The 23,495-nt window shown below is 36.0% G+C and overlaps 1 protein-coding gene across 1 annotated transcript; it reads right to left on the reverse strand.

Annotated features, from left to right (window-relative positions):
- Nucleotides 1–336: 336 nt before the first annotated feature.
- On the reverse strand, nt 337–22,752 carry LOC132254659 (uncharacterized). The gene is made up of 2 exons (XM_059740845.1): nt 22,663–22,752; nt 337–932 (listed from the first exon to the last, which is right to left on the reverse strand). Exons 1-2 carry the CDS (start codon nt 22,750–22,752, stop codon nt 543–545), a joined length of 480 nt encoding a protein of 159 aa, XP_059596828.1. The 3' UTR covers nt 337–542.
- Nucleotides 22,753–23,495: the final 743 nt, after the last annotated feature.

Below are 23,495 nucleotides of genomic sequence, written 5' to 3' on the forward strand. Positions count from 1 at the left end.
GATGTGATACTTATGTGATTCGAAGCTATATTAAACATAAATTTTAAAAAACGACTTAAAAATTATATTTTTATATTCCAATGGCTCTCAAGAGACACGTGACATGTTTTTTGCACATAATTATTTCAATTTATCATATCTTTTTTTTTTAACTTGAAATTATGATCCGTTTGAAACATTAGATTCATGACTTCTTGAGTATCAAAATCATATGTAATTTGGTGTGATAAGAGGGTTTATGGTTGGACATTTGAATCCAAACTTCCAATATTGATCTCTTATAGGATATTTTGCTTATAATTTTTCTTTAAAAACGACACAAAGAAAAACTGCAAATGAGAGAGGAGAAAGCCATAAACATGGCTTGTCACATTTATTGCAACACATTGCACACACGTACACACGGATAAGAGTCCTGGGCCACCACGTGTCACCAAATCAGAGACTCTGAGGGCATTATTTACTACAACATAAACAAGAAAGCAAAAAACATAGAATTACAAACACACCCCTCTCTTCCAGCTGCTGGCCGTCACCTCCATTCACATGATGACTTGTAGGCACGAGTCCCAAGGGTAGGTAGTTAGCGACTTAGCAGTGGCGGTGGTGGGGAGGGCCGTGCGGACCGGGATGACAATGAGGTCCCGGAGGAGGAGGGCAGTGGTGAGGAGGGCCGTGGTGAGGAGGGCCGTGGTGAGGAGGGCCATGGTGAGGAGGGCCGTGGTGAGGAGGGCCGTGGTGAGGAGGGGGGCACAGCTGAGGGGGCGGCGGACCGTGGTGGTGGGGAGGTGGTGGACCATGGTGCGGAGGGCAATGGGGCGGGGGCGGATGTCCGTGGTGGTGGTGGTGGTCGTGGTGCGGGTCGTGTGGTGGATGATGCATCTTCTCTTCTTCTTCGAGGAAGTTGTGTTGTGGCGAAGGGTTGAAGGGAGCTTCTCAATTTATAGAAGCAAAGCTAACTTTCATACTATGTCTAGTCTTTTTTTAACTGCGAGTCAAACCTTCATTTTTTTATTTTTTAGACGGTGTCACCTACTATAATTATTTATTTATTAATGTAGAAAATCCGCGTGAGGATAAAAGCCATGTGAGTTCTGATGGGGCATTGTCAGGGCCCCTGCAAGTCTCCGTCACCTCCGCAATTCAATCTCGCATTCACATTGATGTATTAGGGTTTTGGCCCACAATAATTAATAAAAAAAATCATATTAATACTGACATGTAAAATGATTCTCAATTTAATCCTTCTTTATACATGAATTGTCGCCACCATAAACCTTTTTTTTCCGAAGCTTCTTTTCTATTGATGTATTAGGGTTTTGGCCCACAATAATTAATAAAAAAAATCATATTAATACTGACCTGTAAAATGATTCTCAATTTAATCCTTCTTTATACATGAATTGTCGCCACCATAAACCTTTTTTTTCGAAGCTTCTTTTCTATTGATGTATTAGGGTTTTGGCCCACAATAATTAATAAAAAAAATCATATTAATACTGACCTGTAAAATGATTCTCAATTTAATCCTCCTTTATACATGAATTGTCGCCGCCATAAACTTTTTTTTTTTTAAGCTTCTTTTCTATTTTTCTAATTAATAATTACCTAACCATGTGGCCAATCTAGATTAAATTATACATTTTTTAAAATCAAATAATATTTGTAACATTTGGCGTACAATCCTATAAATATTATCTCATTTAGATTTAAAATTGACAATATTTATACAGTTGGATGCAAGTTGTTATTAAGAGTTTATTTAGCTCCATGAGGGATATTTGTCTATTTGACATATAATCTCATTTAAAAGATGTTTGTAATATACTATATTGGATGTGAAAGAAAATTATTTACACAATATAAATATGAACTCCTTTAAATCACTTAGACATATTTTGAAGTCATAAGAACCCCTTTAAGCTCAAGATGAACATTATTTATACGATTAAGTGCGAATTATTACAAATTATATTAAAGTCAGTCCAATAATCCTCAATTTCAATGTAGGGGGTTTGTTTGGAACTCTTTTTAAAAATAAATTTATGATATTAAAAAGTAGAAAATTGAAAAATAAAAAATAATGTTTGGAGAACTTTGGATGAAATTAGGATGTTTGAATTCTTTTTCTTGTTTTAATTTATTTTTAAAAATAATTATATAAATAAAGAATAATTTAAAACAAAGTACAGTAAATAAAAACTATTTTCAAAAAATAAGAAAACCATGCTGAGAATATCGTAAGTTTTGAAATAAATTTGTCTTTAAAAACTATTTTATAATCTTTGTAAAACAAAAGTTTTTTTTGACTACTTGAAACGTAGATTGCAAGCTTATGTCCTACGCGAGGAGGGAAACCTTCTAGAACTCGTGGACCCAATTCTCGGTTCTAACTACTCAGAAGAAGAGGCAGCAAGGCTGCTGAATTTTGCTCTCTTATGCACCGGTCCATCTCCCACTCTCAGGCCAATATCCGTGTCTTCTGTGTTGTCCAAGGCAAAATCGCTGTCCAAGCACCAATAGTCAAGAAGTGCTCAATGAACCAGGACATGAGGTTCAAAGCCTTTGAGAGGCTGTCACAGGACAGCCTATCTCATGTCTCGGCATTCTCCCAAGAAAGCCAGGTGCAAGGCAGCATATCAATGAACGGGCCATGGAGCTGCATAGAAAACTTGGATTCTCTATGGCATAAATTTCCTGGGAATTCATCCTTAAACTCACTTGCATTTATAAAATAATAATTTAATGATAAAAAAACGGAGTTCAACTTTTCAAAGCTTTTCCTCTTACATCCCCTCCCCCTTCTCCTCTTAAATGCTCGAATTTATTCAATTAAGAGCTCTTTGATAGTAATTATGAAAAATATTTTTAATATTTTCAATACTTAAATTTTTTTATCATTTAAGCGTTAAAAGTTCAACTTTTCAAAGCTTTTCCTCTTACACCCACACCCCCACATTCCCCTCTTAAACGCTCCAACTCATTCAATTAAGAGTCCATTTGATAGTGATTATGGAAAACATTTTTAATATTTTCAATGCTTAAAATTTTTTATTATTTAAGTATTAAAAATACTAAAAACATTTTTTAAAATAACTTCCAAACACCCTCTTAGTATAAAGCAAACTAGTCAATCAAGAGTTGCTATTGACAAAAAATTTTAAAAATAAGTAATGAGCAATAAGTTGAAAACAAACAATCTAATGTTTGAAAACAAATAATATTCAAATTAAGTTAAAAAAAAAAAAAGCAAATACCATTGTGATGTTTGATAAAATTTAATACTTATTATTTAATGGTTTAAGTCAAATCATTCTTAAGATATTAACTTAAAATTTATTATTTACTTTTTATTTTAATCATTAAGATTGTTTGACAGAATTAACTTAAAATTTATTTTTAATCGTCAAATTAATATATTTACCTTTGTTAATTTTAATTAAAATTAATCTTCATTCATTTTAACTTATTTATTTTCATTAATTTTAAGCAATAAATTTCTTTATAAAACATCTATATTTAAGGTATCATAGATACATAAAATAACCATAACATATTTATTATAAGAAATAAATCATGGATGTGGAATCATAATTTTAAAATATATTCTTATTGGCATGAGCAAAAAAAAAAAAAAAAAAATAAATTAACTATTTTAACTTAATCCTTAAAGTTAAACATGATTAACTTTAAGTTGTAATATTAAATTGTTTTATCAAACATGATTAATTTGTTTAATGACTTAAATTAAGTTGTTAAGTTGATTTACCAAACATCCTCTAGTTATTGACTTTAAACTTATTGCTTAATTTTTATTTTAAAATATTAAGGTTGTATGATGAAATTCATTTAAAGTTTATTCTATATCATCAAATTAGCATATTTACCCTTGTTAATTTTAACTAATATTTATATTTTCATTAATGTTAAGAAATCAATTTATTCATTAAAAATTAATATTTAAAGTATTGTACATATATAAAATAACTACAAAAATATTTACCCTCCAAAGATGAGTTGCAAATATAGAGTTATAGTTATAAAATATATTTTACTAAATATGGGGAATATGAGATAAAAGAGATTTAAGATTAATAATAAATTGATTATTTTAATTTAATACTTAATTTTAAAAAATTTAAGTAGTAATATTAAGTTATTTTACCAAATATGTTTAATTTACTTAATGACTTAAATTGATTATTTAAGTCATATTAAATCATTAAATTAATTTTTTAAATACCCCTTAAAGAGGTATTTATTTATTTTTACTTAAATATAAATATAACTTAATTTTAGATACAACTTAATAGTATTAAATATTAAATTATTTATTTTTTATTATTTTATTTCTATTAAGTATTAAATATTAATAAGGCGAGGGTCATATTAAAATCATGTTTTAATTGTTTCAAAAAGTTATTTTTAATATTAAGGAAAAAGTCAAAATATTTTGGATTTTTCTATTTAGTCAATTTTTTTTTAAAAAATAAGTAATAAGTAAAAAAAAAAATTAAAAACAAATCATTTAAAGTCTAGATGCAAATTGCATTCAACATTAAGTTAAAAAAAAAAAACGAATACCACCTCGAACTCTTATTATCAAACTCAAATAGTTAATTTTTAATGCTTTTTGGTTTGCATGCCCAATTTTAAGTTAGGCATTTTATATTTTTCTTAACAAAAAAAAAATGATTTTCTAAATTAAATTGAATGGCATTGACCTAAACCAATTTAGTTAGTTATTGTCTATGAATCTAATTGGACTAAACAACTTGAATTTCATTTGAGATTTGGTCAGTATGATTCTCAGTGCATCTAAACCAATTACATTAATTTGATTAGATTTAGTTTTCAATGTGAAATAGTTATCATTTGTATTCAATTTGAATTTATTAGTTAATGTTCAAAATGAGAGATTAATTTGTGGTCTTAGAAAATGAGAGTAGTTTTTGTCAAGTTTTATTTTTATATTTGGATAACCCAAATGCCAAAAATATATGTTCATTTCAATGTTTAATAACAATAAAAATAAAATTAGAAAATAAACATATTTTTTATTATGGTTACATTTTACATGAACTTCTTTATTTATTTATTTATTTTATAGCCAAAAGTTACATTTAACTCATAAAAACATGATACATTTTAATATTTACATTGAAATTAAAAGTGGAGGAAAAAATCTTAAAGTATTTTTTATATTTTTTATTTTAATTATTATTATTATTTAAGATGTCAATAGTCTTAATTTTATTGTTAAAAAATTATTTTTACAAAAGTTTCTCAAACATATTTGTTAAGCAAGAAAGAAAACTTTTCTTGTTTATAAAATAAAATAGAAAATTGTTAGAAAAGAGTAAAGACAATTTCCTTTATGTTTGGTTAGAACGGATGAGGCAAAAAGGAGCAAATAAGAAGGGTAAAACCGTCAGAACAAATTGGTTATTTCTATTTGCGGTATGGGTGGTTTGGGGAAGACCACTTTGCCCAGAAGGTTTAGCATGACACCAGTGCAACGAATTACTTCCAAGGTTTTTCTTGGGCATATATATATATATATATATATATCCCGACAATGTCAAGCAAAAGATGTCCAAGTAATTTTATTTGATCTCCTCCGTCCAAACAAAAGTAAAGAGGAAGAGATGTTACAAATGTGATAGACTGAACTTGTTAGGAGAGTGTACGAAGTCCAAATAAGATAAAGATATTTAATCATTCTCAATGATGTTTGGACTAAAAATGCTTGGAAAAGCCTAAGACTTGCATTCTTATTGAAACAAGGAGGTTCCAAAATACTGCTCACTACACGGAATAAAAATGTAGCCATGCATGCAGATATAAAAGGCTTTATTTAAGAAACTGTGTAGCCATGTATGCAAATACAAAAGACTTCATTTATGAACCTCAGTGCTTGACTCTTGAAATGAGTTTGGAGCTGCTCAAGAAAGCAATATTTCTAAGAGGCAGTCCAGGTATGTATCTTGAGTCACTCCGCTCTCTATATAAATTGAGCTATATTCCATTATTAATTTTTTTGTGACATAAGGCTTCCATTGAATTTCAATTGTTTAGACAATTAATATCAGCTAGTTTGTTCTTTCTTTGATTTTCAGATTTTACACGGGAAAGTCTAAGGAAGCAAATTGTGACGGACTTAGGTTTCTCCTAAACTCACATGCAATATTTAAACAATTCAATACATTTGATGTTGTTAAGTCGGTCTTCTCGTTGTACTTAACTTTTTAGGCTAAGTTAGGCACACGACTTGAAATTTAAGAAAACCAAAGGCAACACTTAAACTAAAGGAAACTTGTATTACACAAATGAATGCTTACAATGACTAGATGCTCTCACTTGTTTGGTGTCTTGATCAAATGAGACTCACCTATTTATTGACACTTTAAGAACTTAAAATCTTGAAGGGTTCCTTACAAATCAAGAATTCTTTAGAACATCCTACACAAGTCCTATGCATAAGTATTTACAAAAAATCTTTGAAACTCTCCAGCTCCATACTCTTCTCTTGTCTTCTAGCTTAGTGTAGAGATGCGTGAATATATATATATATATATATATATATATATATATATATATATATATATATATATATATATATATATAGAAAGATTCCTTATTTTTCAATCCGAGCCACCTAAGCTTCAACTAGATGCTTTATGTAAAATTATTTGTATATGCACTACATCAATGTAAAAGGTTGGATCTCATATAAATTTTCCTGTCTTATAGTTTTAATTTGATAAAATTAAAATGGTAATAAAACTTCAATTAAACTAAATCTGTGGACAAATACTTTACAATAAAATTATTTAATAATAACTATTAAGTACACAAGTGTATTAAAATTAAAAGGAAAACTAGTTATGATACGAAGAAGAGATTAAAAAACAGTTAATGATTTATTGTCGATGGTCCACCATTGACAATCAGCAACAAGTGGAAACGGCCCTGTACTTTTCAGGGTACTATGATACTAATATGAAACTTGAAATGAAAAATAATAATGATGATGATAAAAAAATTATAATTTTTGTTGAGATATAAGGAATGTTGAGATATTATGATATTAGTTGTTCTTTCCTTATATCATTCTTTCATTGTATTATTCTTTCCCATTCTTAGACTGGTGATTATCCTCTATATATACTCTGTAGATGAACGAATGAAATAATCAATGAAAAACTACCATTCATCAATTTGAAGATGGTATCAGAGCCATGAAGCTGAAATCCTGGATATTTTGTCAGTAAGGCCAACCATCGCCCCTCCTTCGCGATAAAAAAAATAAAAAAAAAATGAATGAAAAAAATACTATTGTTTTTCAATCTGAAGGTACTTTTAATCCATGAATTATTTTAACTGAATCAAACTATGATATTTAGTCACAACTCGTGGAGATGCATATTGTCGAATGGGAAAAACTTTCCTACATTCGAGGTAAGACAAATCCACCAAAAGAGTCAGAAGATGGATATGAAAAATGGTATGCTGAAAATCAAAAGGTGAAAAGATGGTTGTTAATGTCCATGAGTCCAGAAATTATGAAACGTTACTTAAGCTTACTGTAGACCCCTATTTGGGTGCTATTTCATGCAGCTCATTCTGGCCACATGTCACTCCCGGATTAGTCAATATGGGATCACTATAGTGGAATTGATGGACTAATCAGGGGAAGACACCTGTAAAGGGAAAGAATCTTCTAGAAGGGAAAAAGGTTTTCTGTTATGGGAAGGTGGCAGAGCAGCTGCAGGGGGAAGAGCATTTTTGGCTGCAGGGTGATGGTTACTGGCAGAGAGCTGCAGGAGGGCAGGTGCTTTTGGGGACGTGTTGGAGGAGGCCGTTAGGGATTTTTTTTGGAGAGTTTAGAGAGACATTCTTGAGGGGCAAGCTGGATATGCAGAGAGGGGAGAGAAAAACGAAAGGAAAAATCAGAAGAGAGAGGTACTTGGGCTGCTGAAAGGATTGCCAAGGGAGTCCAGAGGGAGTTTCCATTAGAGAGGGAGTTGAGAGCTGTTATTGAGATAACAGAGGAGGGTTTTTGACCAAGGGTAGAGGAAGCTTAAGTTGCAAAGGAGTGATAGCAGAGAGCTTTGGGAAAAGAAGTGGTTCCTGGAGCTGCAGAGGAGGTTTTTCTGGAGAGTATTCCTGGAGCTTAGGCTACTACGGAGGGAAGGCTTAGAGGAGATATTCTCTGATAGCAAGAAGAGGAAACTTTCAGCGCATTCGCGATTGCCGCCCAGGTACGCATCTATTCATATTTTGCTCATTCTTTATACATGCTTTGCTTCTCACATGTGCATGATCACTCTGAGTATTCATTGATTCCCGCATCAATTGCTATGATTGCTTCATTTTATTATTAAAGACCCGACTTTATGGACTTAGAGGGGTGCTACGGTCGTTACCGTATCTTCCCGATAAGTAACCTGACCCCCGAACCCGATCCGGTTTTTCGTAGATTACCTTTTCCAAAATAAGGAGTCGCACTTAGGGTTTTCTTTCTTATTTTGTTTACCCTTTTAAAAAATAAAAAAATAAGTGGCGACTCCAAGTCATTTTTCTTAATCAATAAAAATCATTTTTCAAATTAAAATCGAGCTCGCCATCAAGTGGGAAAAGCATTGAGCCGAAATACGGGGTCCACGAAATCGGCCATCTTCTTGTCATGTCAGTTCAGTTTCTAGGACCGCACCTATACAATCGGTCATCATCTTATTAGTTTGAGTCGGGGCCGCACCTATACGATCGGTCATCTTCCTGTCATGTCAGTTCAGTTTCTGGGACCGCACCTATACGATCGGTCATCATCTTATCAGTTTGAGTCAGGGCCGCACCTATACGATCGGTCATCATCTTATCAGTTTGAGTCGGGGCCGCACCTATACGATCGGCCATCTTCCTGTCATGTCAGTTCAGTTTCTAAGACCGCACCTATACGATCGGTCATCATCTTATCAGTTTGAGTCGGGGCCGCACCTATACGATCGGTCATCATCTTATCAGTTTGAGTCGGGACCACACCCATATAGATCGGTCATTCATTCTTCCTATCAGGTCAGTTCGGCGTCCAGGTCTTTGCTTCAGTATGACATTCAGGGTCACATTTCCATTTTGGGCGTTCAGATTCATTTTCTTCCCCTTGTTACCTTATGCTTATCGTTTCATCATTGCTCTTCTAGACTTCCCCTTCCATTGCACATGACATAGTTCTTTGAGTTCGTGACACATACTTTTGTCATGTTATTAGGCACCCTACACCCAGCATTCTCGTATAGCTCACCTAGGGCAGTCTCCTTTGAGCGTAGTCTTTTCTATACTCTAGGGTGGTTCAACCGTTACTCATCTTTGACATCGATCCTTGAGTCACTTTTGGAGACGTCTTAGAAGGAGCTTGGATCCTTAGTGTGGCTTCAGAGGCATTTTGAGACATCTTTTTCTTTTAAGATTAGAGCCTTTGTGTTCATCTGTTAGTCTGAGTGAGTTTATATCTCACTAGTGTCCCTATGGGGGTCTCCTTGGTTTTTCGGTAGAGTTCACTTCATTGCACTCACTATTCACACTTACTTTTCACTCCAGTGTTCATGTTCTTCACACTCGTGAACTCTACCGAAGAGGGGCATATTTGTAGACCCCCTTTTAGGTCATTCCTACCTTGCAGCTCAATTTAACCACGTGGAAGAGCCTTGGTCAGCCACGTGTCAACACCTGAGAAGCCATGAGAGAATCATAATAGTGGTTTGGGGAGCCAATCAGGAGGTGACGCGTACATGGGAATATACTGGCCGTTAGAAGAGCAGATGCTGGCAGCTGGTGGCAGCTAGAGGTGAGGTGCTTTTGGAGAGGTTTGCCAGCTGCAGGAAGGGTGTCGTCTGGCAGAGTGGAAGGAGGTACCTGGGCTGCTGGCAGGAGCTCTCTGAGCAGGCCGTTGGAGATATTTTGAAAAAGGAGGCTTTTCTGAGGGTCTCCAGGATGGTCTGGGGAGAGGCGGGGGAGAGATTTTTTTCAAGGATATTTTAGTTTCAGAGTTTTCCGGAGAGAACAGAGAGCTAGAGGGAGAGAAGAGAAAAGAAAAAGAAAGAAATCAGAGGAGAGGGAGATACCTGAAAAAGGAAGAGAAAATGAGAGGAGAGCTTTAGAAAGAGGAGGATAAGAGTTCTTGAGAGTTGAAAAAAAGGCTTAGAGGGGATTAGCTAGAGAAGAGGGGAGAGCTTTCACAGGAGGTCAAGACAAAGGTGAGAGCAGAGTGTGATATTTTTTTGAGGAGGCTACCGGAGATATTTGGGGGATTCTTTGCTTTCCGGTGAGGCAGGGAGATATTTGAGAGAACATCTTCTTAGCTAGAAGAAAAGAACGGAGACAGAGGAGGGAGGAAGCATCCTCAGGTACCTTCATCGTGGATTCCCTGTTAGTTTCTATCGGTATGTTTTTCTATTCTGTTTCCGCTGATTCTTAGATGATGTTTATTGATTAGGAGTGAGCATGTTGATATTTTGCTCATGGTCTTTTTGTAGTTTGATTTGCTCTTGTTTTGTTCTTTTCATGAGATATTTCCGTAACAGTGTTCTATCTTTTATTTGATACTCGTTTGATTTCACCCACCCTCACGAGCTCATTGATTGATATATGAAATGAGGCTTGAGTGAGTTCATGTTGTTCCTATTGCTTGCACTCTGTTTTTGCTGTCCGCCCTGTTTCTGGTACCCATACCTGGAGTGCATTATTTTTCTCATTTCTACCTTTGGAAGTAAGGAATTACAGAGGGTCATTCTCAGTAGGAGAGTGCTTGGTGAACACTTAGGCACAAAGATGACATGTTCATCAGGGTAGGAAGGCCCTGAGTGTGCAGTTGCTGGGTTGATTCATTGCCTGATATTATTGCCATGCGACACAAGAAAGGTTGTCTCATCATTTGAAAAGAATCTTGCCTGGCAAAAGGCTCTTTGACTATGGGACTGACGAGTCTTAACCGGAGTTATGCTCATCCGTGCATGGTTATGAAATACCAGATGTGACTGTGTAACATTGAGGTGTCTCACCTGTGGTATTGAAGGAGCTAGAAACAGAAATATTAGAAGCCTATGAGCAGGCTCCGGAGTCAGATAAATGCTGCGCGGGGTATACCGTCTAAACAATCATCATGGATCGGGCCTTGAAAATTCTTGGGTCATGGCAAGCCTAGCACCAGAAGGTTTATGATTTGACGCTCGTAATTGTGATGCTAAAACGGATGAATGCGTTTAATGGATGGACGGAATTTCTTCATATCTCATGATGAGATCTTAAGATAATTTTGATGCTATGGGTTTGCAAGAAAGCCGTCTCCGAGCAGCCTGTTTGTGAATTGGTAGAATGTCAAACCTCGATTGCATGTAGCTTGTAATCCCGGAGCAGAATAATTCACAATGAGAGGGAAAATGGAGGAATTTCTGATAGACCTAATGTTGCTGTGGGTGTCTTCCATAAGTATTTTTGAAGTCGCAGGACTCTTATTTCTTGAATATCCAGGTCTGGTCGCCTATTCTTACAGACATCTAAGGAGCTTGAGAGGATGGAAATAGGATTGCCGGAACGTGGCAGGATGGTGATAGGAAACATTCACCACTGTCATTACTGTTGAGGGCCACGTGTTGACCATTATATCTTTGCTTGAACTATTACTGTTTCTGCTAATTGAGGTGTCATGCAGCACTGAATCTCCACACCCAGGTTGAGGTTTAGATCTTGGGGGACTGCCGAAACTTGCCGGAAAAAATATGACAAGGTAACCTCATACAAACCCTTCTCTCATATTATCCATCTTCATTCTTCCCACATCACCTGCCCATGTCCTCTCATCACCTTTCCAATTTCACACCTCCCCGCACCCGTGACCTTACTCGCAGCTAAACCCATAAATCCTTTCTCTCACTACTTCCCTTCCTCCATCTCTGCATGCATGGCTGCTCTACCTCTTTGTGGCGAGACCTAGAATATAAAAGCATCCGATTGGAAAGTTTGCAAGCTGGGCTTAAATGGTTTTCCAGAGGATAAATCCTTAAATGGACCCTGTTCCCGTCCGTCGCTCTCGATCTTCGTGGAAAATGAAAGCGGGGTCACATTTGAAACTTCCAAAGTGTCTCATCTCAGTGCACCAGAAATGGGTTTTCTAAAGGACATGTGGAATCCATGGTGATCTCTTGATATTGGATCTTCACGGGAATAATAGGATTGGTCTGTCACGGACCTTTCCTACTGTTGCAGTTCAACATAATTGCACCCCTGGGACCCACTTGTGCATGAACTGCATGGCCATCTTCAGGCCACCTGTCTTTCTGCCATTGCTCTCTCTTATTTCCTTATTATTTAATTTTGAAAATAATTCTTCCAGACCCCATTTTGTAAATAACCTTTTTCAAATTGTGGTTTTTCAAATAATTCCAACTCTCCTTAGTTTTTCGTCCTTAGTTTTTTTTTAGGTCCCCAAAATCACTTTTTTAATCAAATTTGCTTCCAATTCCTATTCGGCAAGCAATTTTCAAATTTATTTTGGTATTTTAAAACGTTTTAAAATAAATATGAATTTAAATTCCGTAATCCGGACTAATGGAATTTATGGAATTAATTCATGCAAAATAAAACGGGCTTTGGTGGGGGCCCCACATAGGTGATTTTATAATTGATTGATTGATTGTTTGACTGATTTACTTATCATGCATGATTGATTTAATCTATTCCTTGATATGCGCTTCACTATATTTGTTCATTGTTCACTGATCCTGCTTCATGATAGCGCATTTGTCACTGAGGATCCAAGTACGCACCTACTTTCACTCTGGTAATTATCCTCTATTGCATATTCTGACACTCATATGTGCATGATTGATTCAGGTATTCATTGATTTCTTTATTAGATGCCACGATTGCTTCATTTTATTAGTAGAGACCCGACTTTAGGGACTTAGAGGGGTGTCTTTTACCGTACCTTCCCGATAAGTAATCTGACCCCCGAACTCGATCCGGTTTTTCGCAGACCACCTTTTCCAAAACAAGGAGTCACACTTAGGGTTTTTCTTTCTTATTTTGTTTACCCTTAAAAAATAAAACAAAAATAAGTGGCGACTCCAAGTCAATTTTCAAACAATAAATAAAAAATCATTTTCAAATAAAAATCAAGCTCACCATTCGAGTGGGAAACGCATTGAGCCGAAATGCGGGGTCCACATTTACCCACTGCTCAAGAAATTTGGAGTGCATTATCAAAGGTCTTCTATGATGGAAGTGATGAATTACAAGTTTTCACTTTGAATCAAAAAGCCTTCACTGCCAAACAAAATGGCAGGTCTCTTTCTGAATATCATGGAGAGCTAACTGAAATTTTTTGCGAATTAGATCATCGGGATAAGGTAGTCATGAAAGACTCTGACATTGCAGCATACTAGAAATCCCTTGAACAACAACGAGTGCACATCTTTCTTGTTGGATTGGATGGTGACTTTGAGCAAGTTTGAGGAGAGATTTTAGGCAAAGATCATCTTCCCAATTTGGAAGAATGTTATACACTGATTCAACGAGAGGCAGTGCGTTATGCTAGTATGAAAGTAGAATCTGACAACCTTGACACCTCAACTATGGTAGTCCAACAGCGATCAACCTAGAATTGGCATAACCAATCTAAGACCAACCATCCTAAGACAGACCCTAATATTAATAAGTCAACCTTCAAATGCACTCACTGCAATAAGACTGGTCATACCAAGAGTCGTTGCTTTGAAATTGTGGGATATCCAGACTGGTAGGATCATAATCGTGATCAACGGAAGAAGGATTCCAAGAAAACCTCGACTGCAGCTGTTGCCGAAATAAAAACAGAGGCTAATGTTGCTAAGAAAGCCTCTGCATTGGTAGCCGCTACAGATTATGGTGGTAAGTTTTTAAATACTTCTACACCTGTTATTAATAGTGCATGGATAATTGATTTTAGTGCTACAGATCATATGACTTTTGATTCTAGACAGGTCTCACCCCTTAGACATTCCCTACAAAAAATTGTTTCCACAACCAATGGTAACACAACCCCAGTCATTGGGGAATGATCCTTAACTCTTACTGATACTTTGAATTTGGATTATGTTTTAATTGTTCTATCTTTAGATTACAATCTTTTATTAATTTCTCAAATCAGTACAACCTTATCTTGTATTGTCATTTTTTGGCCTGAATTTTGTATTTTTAAGGACATCCAAATAAGATAGACGATTGATTGTGGTATTAAGCAGGGAAAACTCTATTACTTGGACTTGCAATCAAAGGATTCAAATAAGTTACGACAAGCCTTGATGACAGATGGATCTGAGGGGGAGAAGAAAAAGTTTGAAATTTGGTTGTGGCATCGACGTTTGGGGCATGCTTCATTTGGTTATTTAAAAAAATTGTTTCCTAGTTTGTTTGCAAAGAGTGATATTTCTGGTTTCCGTTGTGATATTTGTGAATTGGCTAAAAGCCATCGTGCTTCATTTCCATTAATTTTGAATAAAAGTCTGTTTCCTTTTATGGTTATACATTCTGATGTTTGGGGCCCATCCAAAGTCTCAACTTTGAGTGGTTCGTGTTGGTTTGTTACTTTTATTGATGATTGTACCAGAATGACATGGTTATACTTGATGAAGACCAAAGATGAAGTGAACTTGTTGTTTCAAAAATTTCATAAAATGATTGAAACTCAGTACAATGAAAAGGTTCGAGTTCTACGTAGCGATAATGGTGGAGAATATCAGAGTTCTAATCTTCAAAAGTATTTGGAAGGACATGGCATCATTCATCAGACTACTTGTTCCAATACACCCCAACAAAATGGAGTCGCTGAACGGAAAAATCGTCACTTGTTAGAGGTTGTTTATGCTTCCTTGATAGCAGCAAAAATACTGATATCTTATTGGGGAGAAACAATCACATCTGTCGCATACTTGATCAATCGGGTACCTTTTAGCTCAATTAAATTCCAAACACCTCTCCAAGCTCTTAGTAATGTCGTAGTTGCCCCAACCTTCCCAAATCTACTCCTCGTGTTTTTGGTTGCGTGGCATTTGTGCATCTACACAAACACCAACGCACCAAGTTAACTTCCCGTGCATTGCAATGTGTGTTTGTTGGATATGCATTGCACAAAAAGAGATATCGATGCTACCATTCTCTAACTCGACGAATGTTTATTACAATGGATATGGTGTTTCATGAAGATTCGATGTATTTTTCATTTGAGTCTGAACTTCAGGGGAAGTACCAGAAGAAAATTCAGACTCTCGATTATGATTATCATATCTCTGAGGAGGATGAATCTGGACAATCTGAACTAGTGAACCAGGAAGCAGGTGAGTTGGATATGAGTGGTACAACTTTGGAACCAAGTAGTAATGACCACCTAGAAACTGAAGAAGTGATAGAAGAAGGAAGAGACAGTACAATTGAACCATCACCACCATCTGAACAATTTGGGTCCGAAGATGTCTTCACTGAAATACCAAACCAATCGTCGTCTGTTGAGGGTGTTCTTAATTTGGAACCTGATCCATTTATGAAACGGTTATCACACCGTCATAATAGAGGTATTCCTAAACCCACATATGAACTTGAATTGTCTACCAAAGTCAAATATCCCATCAACAACTATGTGTCTAACCATCGTTTGTCTGAATCAAATAAGTCATTTGTAAATCAATTATCTACTTTAGTTATTCCTAATAGTGTGCAGGAAGCCTTAGCTGATCCAAGGTGGAAAGCAGCCATGAATGAAAAGATGAAATCATTGCAGAAGAATGAAACATGGGAACGCGTAGAATGTCCACCAGGAAAGAAGCCAGTTGGGTGTCGTTGGATCTATACTGTGAAGTACAAGGCAGATGGTAGTATTGAACGATTTAAAGCAAAATTGGTAGTAAAAGGGTACACTCAAACTTATGGAATTGACTACACAGACATTTGCACCTATAGCTAAGATCAACACAATTCGAGTATTACCGTCTTTAGCTGCAAACCTGGATTGGCCATTACAACAGTTTGATGTGAAAAATGTCTTTATGCATGGCGAGTTATCTGAAGAAGTATATATGGATCTTCCACCAGGATACATGGTGTCAGAAAAGCAATATCAGAAGGTGTGCAAATTGAAGAAGTCATTGTATGGGTTGAAGCAATCCCCGAGAGCATGGTTTGGAAGGTTCACAAAGTCAATGAGAGCTTTTGGTTATCGTCAAAGTAATTTAGATCACACTTTGTTCCTAAAAAAGCAACATGGTAAGATTACAACACTCATCGTATATGTGGATGACATGGTAGTTACAGGAAATGATCCTGAAGAAAGAAAAGCTTTATAAAATTATCTATCTAGAGAATTCGAAATGAAAGATCTAGGTCATCTGAAATGCTTTCTTGGGATTGAAGTTTCTCGATCAAGTGAATGAATTTTTCTGTCTCAAAGAAAGTATGCTTTAGATCTTTTACAGGAGACTGGAATGTCGAGATGTCAACTTATTGATACACCAATAGAAGAAGGTTTGAAATTGTGTGTTGAGCTTAATCAAATATCAACCAATAAGGGAAGATACTAAAGACTTGTGGGGAAATTAATGTACTTAGCTCATACAAGACCAAATTTTGCTTATGCATTGAGTGTAGTAAGTCAATACATGCATAATCCTGGAGAGCAACATATGAATGCAGTTATGCGTATTTTAAGGTATTTGAAGAATGCTCCTGGAAAGGGAATTTTGTTCACTAAAAATGTTGATCATTAGAGTATAGAAGTATATACTGATATTGATTGGGCTGGTGTAGTGGATGATAGGCGATCTACATCTGGTTACTTTACCTTTGTAGGTGGTAATCTTGTGACATGGAAAAGTAAGAAGTAGAATGTCGTCGCTCATTCAAGTGCAAAAGCGAAATTTAGGGGTATGGCTCTAGGACTTTGTGAGGCATTATGGCTAAAACTCCTCTTATAGGATTTAGGTTACCTATCTAGGCAACCAATCCAATTGTTTTGTGACAATAAAGCCGCATGTGATATTGCTGATAATCTAGTACAACATGATCGTACAAAGCATGTCGAGGTGGACAAATTCTTCATTAAGGAGAAGTTGGATGATAAGATTGTGGAATTGCCTAAGATTCGATCAGAAAATCAATTGGTCGATATCCTCACCAAAGCTGCAGTCTCAAGTCGAGTGTTCTAAAAAATTTTAGACAAGTTGGGCATGTGTGATGCACCAACTTGAGGGAGAGTGTTGAGATATTAGAAATGTTTAGATATTATGAAAGTTGAGATATTAGAAATGTTGAGATATTAGGATATTAGTTGTTCTTTCCTTGTATCATTTTTTCTCATTCTTAGAATGGTGATTACCTTCTATATATACTCTGTACATGAACGAATGAAATAATCAATGAAAAACTACCATTCATCAATTTGAAGAATTTTAGCATTTTTTAAATAAATAATAAATAAAAACACCATCTTTAAAGGCACCTCCATTTTAGGTAGGTGCCCACTGATAATCACTTACATGTTGATTGGGCACTTGCATGCTTAGGACGGTATCTAGGAACACGTGTGATGAGTGGCTCCAGAATTAAATGGAAAATTCTAACGTATCAAAAGGTGTATCATATCAAAGTGTGGGGTGAGAAATTATTTGAGTTTATAGGAAAAAAAAATGGATAGAAAGGAATATGATATAGATTTTCTCAAGTTTTTCTTCAATATGGTTTTGTCCGATCCAAGTCTGATTATTCTTTGTTTATCAAAGGATCTTGATCTTTTTTGTTGCTTTATTGGTTTATGTGGATGATATCATCATCACTGATCCAAACACTCAACTGATCCAGTTTTTGAAAACGTTTCTTCATACTCAGTTTAAGCTTAAGGAGTTGGGATGTTTGAAATTGTTCAATCTACCACAGGTATTGTGTTATCTCAAAGGCATTACACGCTTCAACTCCTTGAAGGTGTAGGGACCCCTTCTCTGATGACACGTGGCACGCACCTCTATCCGGATCGACCCTGGCCGTACCCCCCCAAGAGGACACGTGGCGCACACCTCTATCCGGGTCCCCCAGGGAGGAGCACACGACACTCGCAAGCATCATGCCCGGACGGCAATATATCCTACCCGGATATATTGTCCAGATCATTGACTATAGCGAGCATGCCCTGCTGAGTCATCCTCGATAGCCTGCCACCACCCACGTTCCGCCACCTGCAGGGCGAAAGGACAGGAGCGATGACAAGTCGCCTCCCACGATCTCTGACAGCCGCCTGCAGGGTGATGATGACCCTGCCACCACCTTGAGGGCATCATGACGAGCCAAAAAGTCTTCCCACCATTAAAGAGGGAAGTAGAGCTTCTGACACTATATAAAAGGGTCTTCACACAAGGAAGAAAGTAAGCTTGCTATCCCTGAGAAGAGGCCGACAGCTTAATCTCTAGAGCCATGGCTAACAAAATCATCGGAGGGTGTGTCCGGACATCCTGTTCGGACATCTTTTGCAGGGACAACTGAGCTAGAACTCAATCTTGGTTGACAGCGTGCGTCCACTTAGCAGCAACGTGGATCCCTGGGACGCAAGACCTCAACAGAAGGTACTGGGTATCTTACTTGTAAGCTGACATCTGCTCCTATGGATCCTAAGGTTCAGCTCAGTGCTCAACCTCGGTTACCTCACTTGTAAGCTGTTCATCACCTTTTTAAGTCCACTCTAGATCAGGGCCTTTTCTTCTCTTCCTCATCTTCTCTTCAGTTGAAAGCTTTTTTCAGATACTAATTGGGGCTCTTATTTAAATACCAAAAAATCTATCATTAGTTTCTTTATCTTTATTGGTGATTTTTTGGTCTATTGGAAAGCTAAGAAGCAAACCACAATTTCTTGATCCTTTGTAGAGGTCGAGTATAGAACTTTACCTTCTACTACTAGTGAATTGGTCTGACCACACCAATTGCTGAAGGACTTTGAAGTTGTTATTTCCTCTCTTGCACTTTTGTTTTGTGATAATCAAACTGTCATTTATCTTGCTTCTAATCCTCTTTTTCATAGAAGGACCAAACATATCAAGATGGATTGTCATTTTGTTCGTGATAAAGTTGTTTTATTTGCTTATTAAATTGTTTTTCTAAATAAAAAATAGAATAATGTTAAACTTTTATATTTAACCACAAAAAAAATAGTTATTGAATTTTATTTTTGAGAATGTTATATTAAAATTATTTTTATAAAAAATAATATATATATTTTAATTTTTTTATTGGGCATATATATCCCGAGAATCTCAAGCAAAAGATGTTCAAGTAATTTTATTTGATCTCCTATGTCCAAACAAAAGTAAAGAAGAAGAGTTTTTACGCATGGGATAGACTGAACTTGTCAGGAGAGTTTACGAAGTCCAAATAAGAAAAAGATATTTAACCATTCTCAATGATGTTTGGACTAAAAATGCTTGGGAAAGCCTAAGGTGGTGTTTGTTTTTTTACTTAATTCTAAATAGAATCTTAATACTTAATAGTATTAAATATTAGGTTGTTTGTTTTTGTAGTATTTTATTTCTATTAAGTATTAAAAAGTAAAAAAAAACCATGATATTTTTTCTATTTAGAAAAAGCCACATATTTTGGCTTTTTCTATTTAGTAAAAAGTTTATAATAAGTCATGAAAAAGTAAAAAAACAAATAACCTAAATTCTAAAACTAAATGATTTTTAGCAAAAAGCCAAAAAAACAAACACCACCTAAGACTTGCATTCTTATGGGAACAAGGAGGTTCCAAAATACTGCTCACCACACGGAATAAAAGTGTAGCCATGCATGCAGATACAAAAGGCTTTATTTAAGAAACTGTGTGGCCATGTATCATGTATGCAAATACAAAAGACTTCATTTATGAACCTCAGTGCTCGACTCTTGAAATGAGTTTGGAGCTGCTCAAGAAAGCAATATTTCTAAGAGGCAGTCCAGGTAATTCCTCATCCATCCATCTTTTAACTTCATTACTGGTATGTAACTTGAGTCACTCCGCTCTCTATATAAATTGAGCTATATTCCATTGTTAATTTTTATGTGACATAAGGCTTCCATTGAATTTCAATTGTTTAGACAATTAATATCAGCTAGTTTGGTCTTTCTTTGATTTTCAGATTTTACACGGGAAAGTCTAAAAAAGCAAATTGTCACGGACTTAGGTTTCTCCTAAACTCACATGTAATGTTTAAACAATTCAAGACATTTGATGTTGTTAAGTCAGTCTTCTTGTCGTACTTAACTTTTTAGGATAAGTTAGGCACACGACTTGAAATTTAAGAAAACCAAAGGCAACACTTAAACTAAAGGAAACTTGTATTACACAAATGAATGCTTACAATGACTAGATGCTCCCACTTGTTTGGTACCTTGATCAAATGAGACCTATTTATTGACACTTTAAGAATTCTTTAAAATCTTGAAGGTTCCTTACAAATCAAGAATTCTTTAGAACATCCTACACAAGTCCTATGCATAAGTATTTACAAAAAATATTTGAAACTCTCCGGCTCCATATTCTTCTCTTGTCTTCTAGCTTAGTGTAGAGATGCGTGAATATATATATATAAAAAGATTCCTTATTTTTCAATCGAGCCACCTAAGCTTCAATTAGATGCTTTATGTAAAATTATTTGTATATGCACTACATGAATGTAAAAAGGTTGGATCTCATATAAATTTTCCTGTCTTCTAGTTTTAATTTGATAAAATTAAAATGGTAATAAAACTTCAATTGAACTAAATTTGTGGACAAATACTTTACAATAAAATTATTTAATAATAACTATTAAGTACACAAGTGTATTTAAATACCACTTATTTAAATAGTAAGTTATTATTGGTGTATTTAAATACTCCAAGTGTATTTAAATTTTCTTCTCATCAGTTGAAAGCTTTTTTCAGATACTAATTGGGGCTCTTATTTAAATACCAAAAAATCTATCACTAGTTTCTTTATCTTTATTGGTGATTTTTTGGTCAATTGGAAAACTAAGAAGCAAACCACAATTTCTTGATCCTCTGCAGAGGTCGAGTATAGAGCTTTACCTTCTACTACTAGTGAATTGGTCTGACTACACCAATTGCTAAAGGACTTTGAAGTTGTTATTTCCTCTCTTGCACTTCTGTTTTGTGATAATCAAACTGTCATTTATCTTGCTTCTAATCCTCTTTTTCATGAGAGGACCAAACATATCAAAATGGATTGTCATTTTGTTCGTGATGAAGTTGCTAATGGTTTCATTAAACTAATGCCTCTTCGCTCTCAACATCAACTAACTGATATTGGAATTCGGTGGCTACACATTAGTTAGTGGGGGCTGATTTCATGCAAGTTGTTGATGTGTAAAAACTGAGAATTTGTGGATGGGTTTTGTAGAGAATTTATAATATAAGTGGCTAGGTAATGAGGCATGGTGGCTGAATTTTTTTGTGGAGAAAATCATAGAGATTCTTTAAGATTTAGACAGGAAGATTGAGGGGTTGGTGCACAGCCATAGGAGTTTTTTTTAGAGATTGGGAAGATACGGATTGGTTTTGGGAAGGTTTGAAGAGACCCACGACATTGAAAATTTCTTTAAAAACTTTTAGATTTTTTGGATAGAATGCGAAAGGAGATGTATATGGCTGCAATAGGGGACTTTTGGGAAGGAGTATCACGACACATATTTTGTGGAGGAGGTTTCTCTTAGATTGGAAGGCATGTGGGCTGACATATTCTGAGAAGGAAAGATTTACACGGCCATGGAGAGTTTTTTTCTGGAAAGGTGGGCGGCATTAAGAGTCGTCCGGGATATTTTTAGGAGACGTGGGCTGGATATAAAATGGCTTTGTGCTTAAAATATAAACAAATTTCAAAATAAGCCTTGAAGTTGGCCCAATGGTTTTGGACTAAGTTTAAACAAATTCAACCAAATGGACCCAAAAGGTTTGATATAATTTTGCTTTTGAACAAACCAACCGTATTGATTCGATCCAATTTTCTTTCATAAAGTGATTGAACCGACTTTTTTATAACTTTAATATTAAAACATTCCTAATTTTCCTAACTTCATCATTTAATCATCCAAGTGTACCATCCATGATTTGCCATTTTTCCTCTACTTTCTATACATTTGTTGACGTGGATTGATCCCCTTTGCTAAAAATTTGAACTGTCGGCAACGGCAGATTATCATAATCCTCTTGGGCCATCGCATCTTCATTACCTCCCATATTTATTCCTTTAAATAAGAATAATTATCCCATTACAATCACATTGTGCCATAAATCATTCCTATTTTGTCTTCAACTTAAGCGTCCATATCATGTAGATATTCCATGTCACCTACCACTTTCCCATCTGTCATATTGGACTGAATTAATTACCCGATTGTACCCTCTAAATCATACGTGGAAGTGTAAAATAACACAAAAAAGAAATTAAATTGATTTTAGAGTCTGTTTTGATTAGAATGTTGCACGTCTTGAAGTTCATGTGCTTCAAAATTTTAATTTCATGAAAGTGACAAAAAAGAGAGATAGAAACCAAAAGGAAAAATCAAGGAAGAAAGCAATACCACCATATAAACATGGTACTCATTTTATTATAATTACCACACCATATTTAAACACAAGGCGCCTAGTATAAGGATTTCCTCGAGGCTTCCCCACTTCACAGACGTAAAATGGGATCACAGATGTCATCCCGCCCTTAGTAGCCTCAGCAAAAGTTAAAGGATAAAAAAAAAAAAAAAACATTAGCACAAACTCTAGATTACAATAATATTAGAGCACCATAAGCACCAGCTCCGGCCCATATGATCAGTGGTGATGGTGGGGTGGTCCGGGTTTGTGAGGCTCCGGAGGCCCGTGAGGCCCCGGAGGTCCGTGAGGCCCCGGAGGTCCGTGAGGCCCCGGAGGCCCGTGAGGCTCCGGAGGTCCGTGAGGCCCCGGAGGTCCGTGAGGCCCCGGAGGCCCGTGAGGCCCCGGAGGCCCGTGAGGCTCCGGAGGTCCGTGAGGCCCCGGGGGGCCAGGAGGTGGTGGATGGGGCTGTGGGTGAGGGTGGCCGTGGGGACCTGGCGGTGGTGGGTTATTCATCTCTCTTCCTCTTTACCTTCCTTCTTGTTCTTCTTGTTCTTCTTGGTTGCTGCGGCGAATGGTACGAGGGGCGCTTGCGAATTTATAGTGGCAAACGGTGGGTGGGAATCTCTTCGCCCATTGGTAAGTTCAAAACTACAAGTCAACAATGTGGTAGCTGTGTCTACCTAGAATTTAATAGAATCATCCGGATGAAACTGGTTTTCTATTCTTTTGGCTTTTGTTTTTTCTTCAATTTAATGTTATTTTGCTTTGAATTTAGTCAATTTACTAACAGAACCGTCCACGTACAAATCCTATCTCCTCGTCTTCCTCCCTCTGTTCGACACCTGTCTCTCCATTTCTCATGT

The sequence above is a fragment of the Vitis vinifera genome, chromosome 11 (assembly GCF_030704535.1).
Source record: "Vitis vinifera cultivar Pinot Noir 40024 chromosome 11, ASM3070453v1".
Classification (NCBI taxonomy): domain Eukaryota; kingdom Viridiplantae; phylum Streptophyta; class Magnoliopsida; order Vitales; family Vitaceae; genus Vitis; species Vitis vinifera.

What these genes read in the sequence shown, in the direction of transcription:
- LOC132254659 (XM_059740845.1), bottom strand. Translation starts at nt 22,752, where the DNA reads ATGACATCTGTGATCCCATTTTACGTCTGTGAAGTGGGGAAGCCTCGA. An exon ending in TTGTGTTTAAATATGGTGTG is followed by an intron (nt 933 to 22,662) that starts GTAATTATAATA and finishes TAAATTGAGAAG; the next exon opens with CTCCCTTCAACCCTTCGCCA.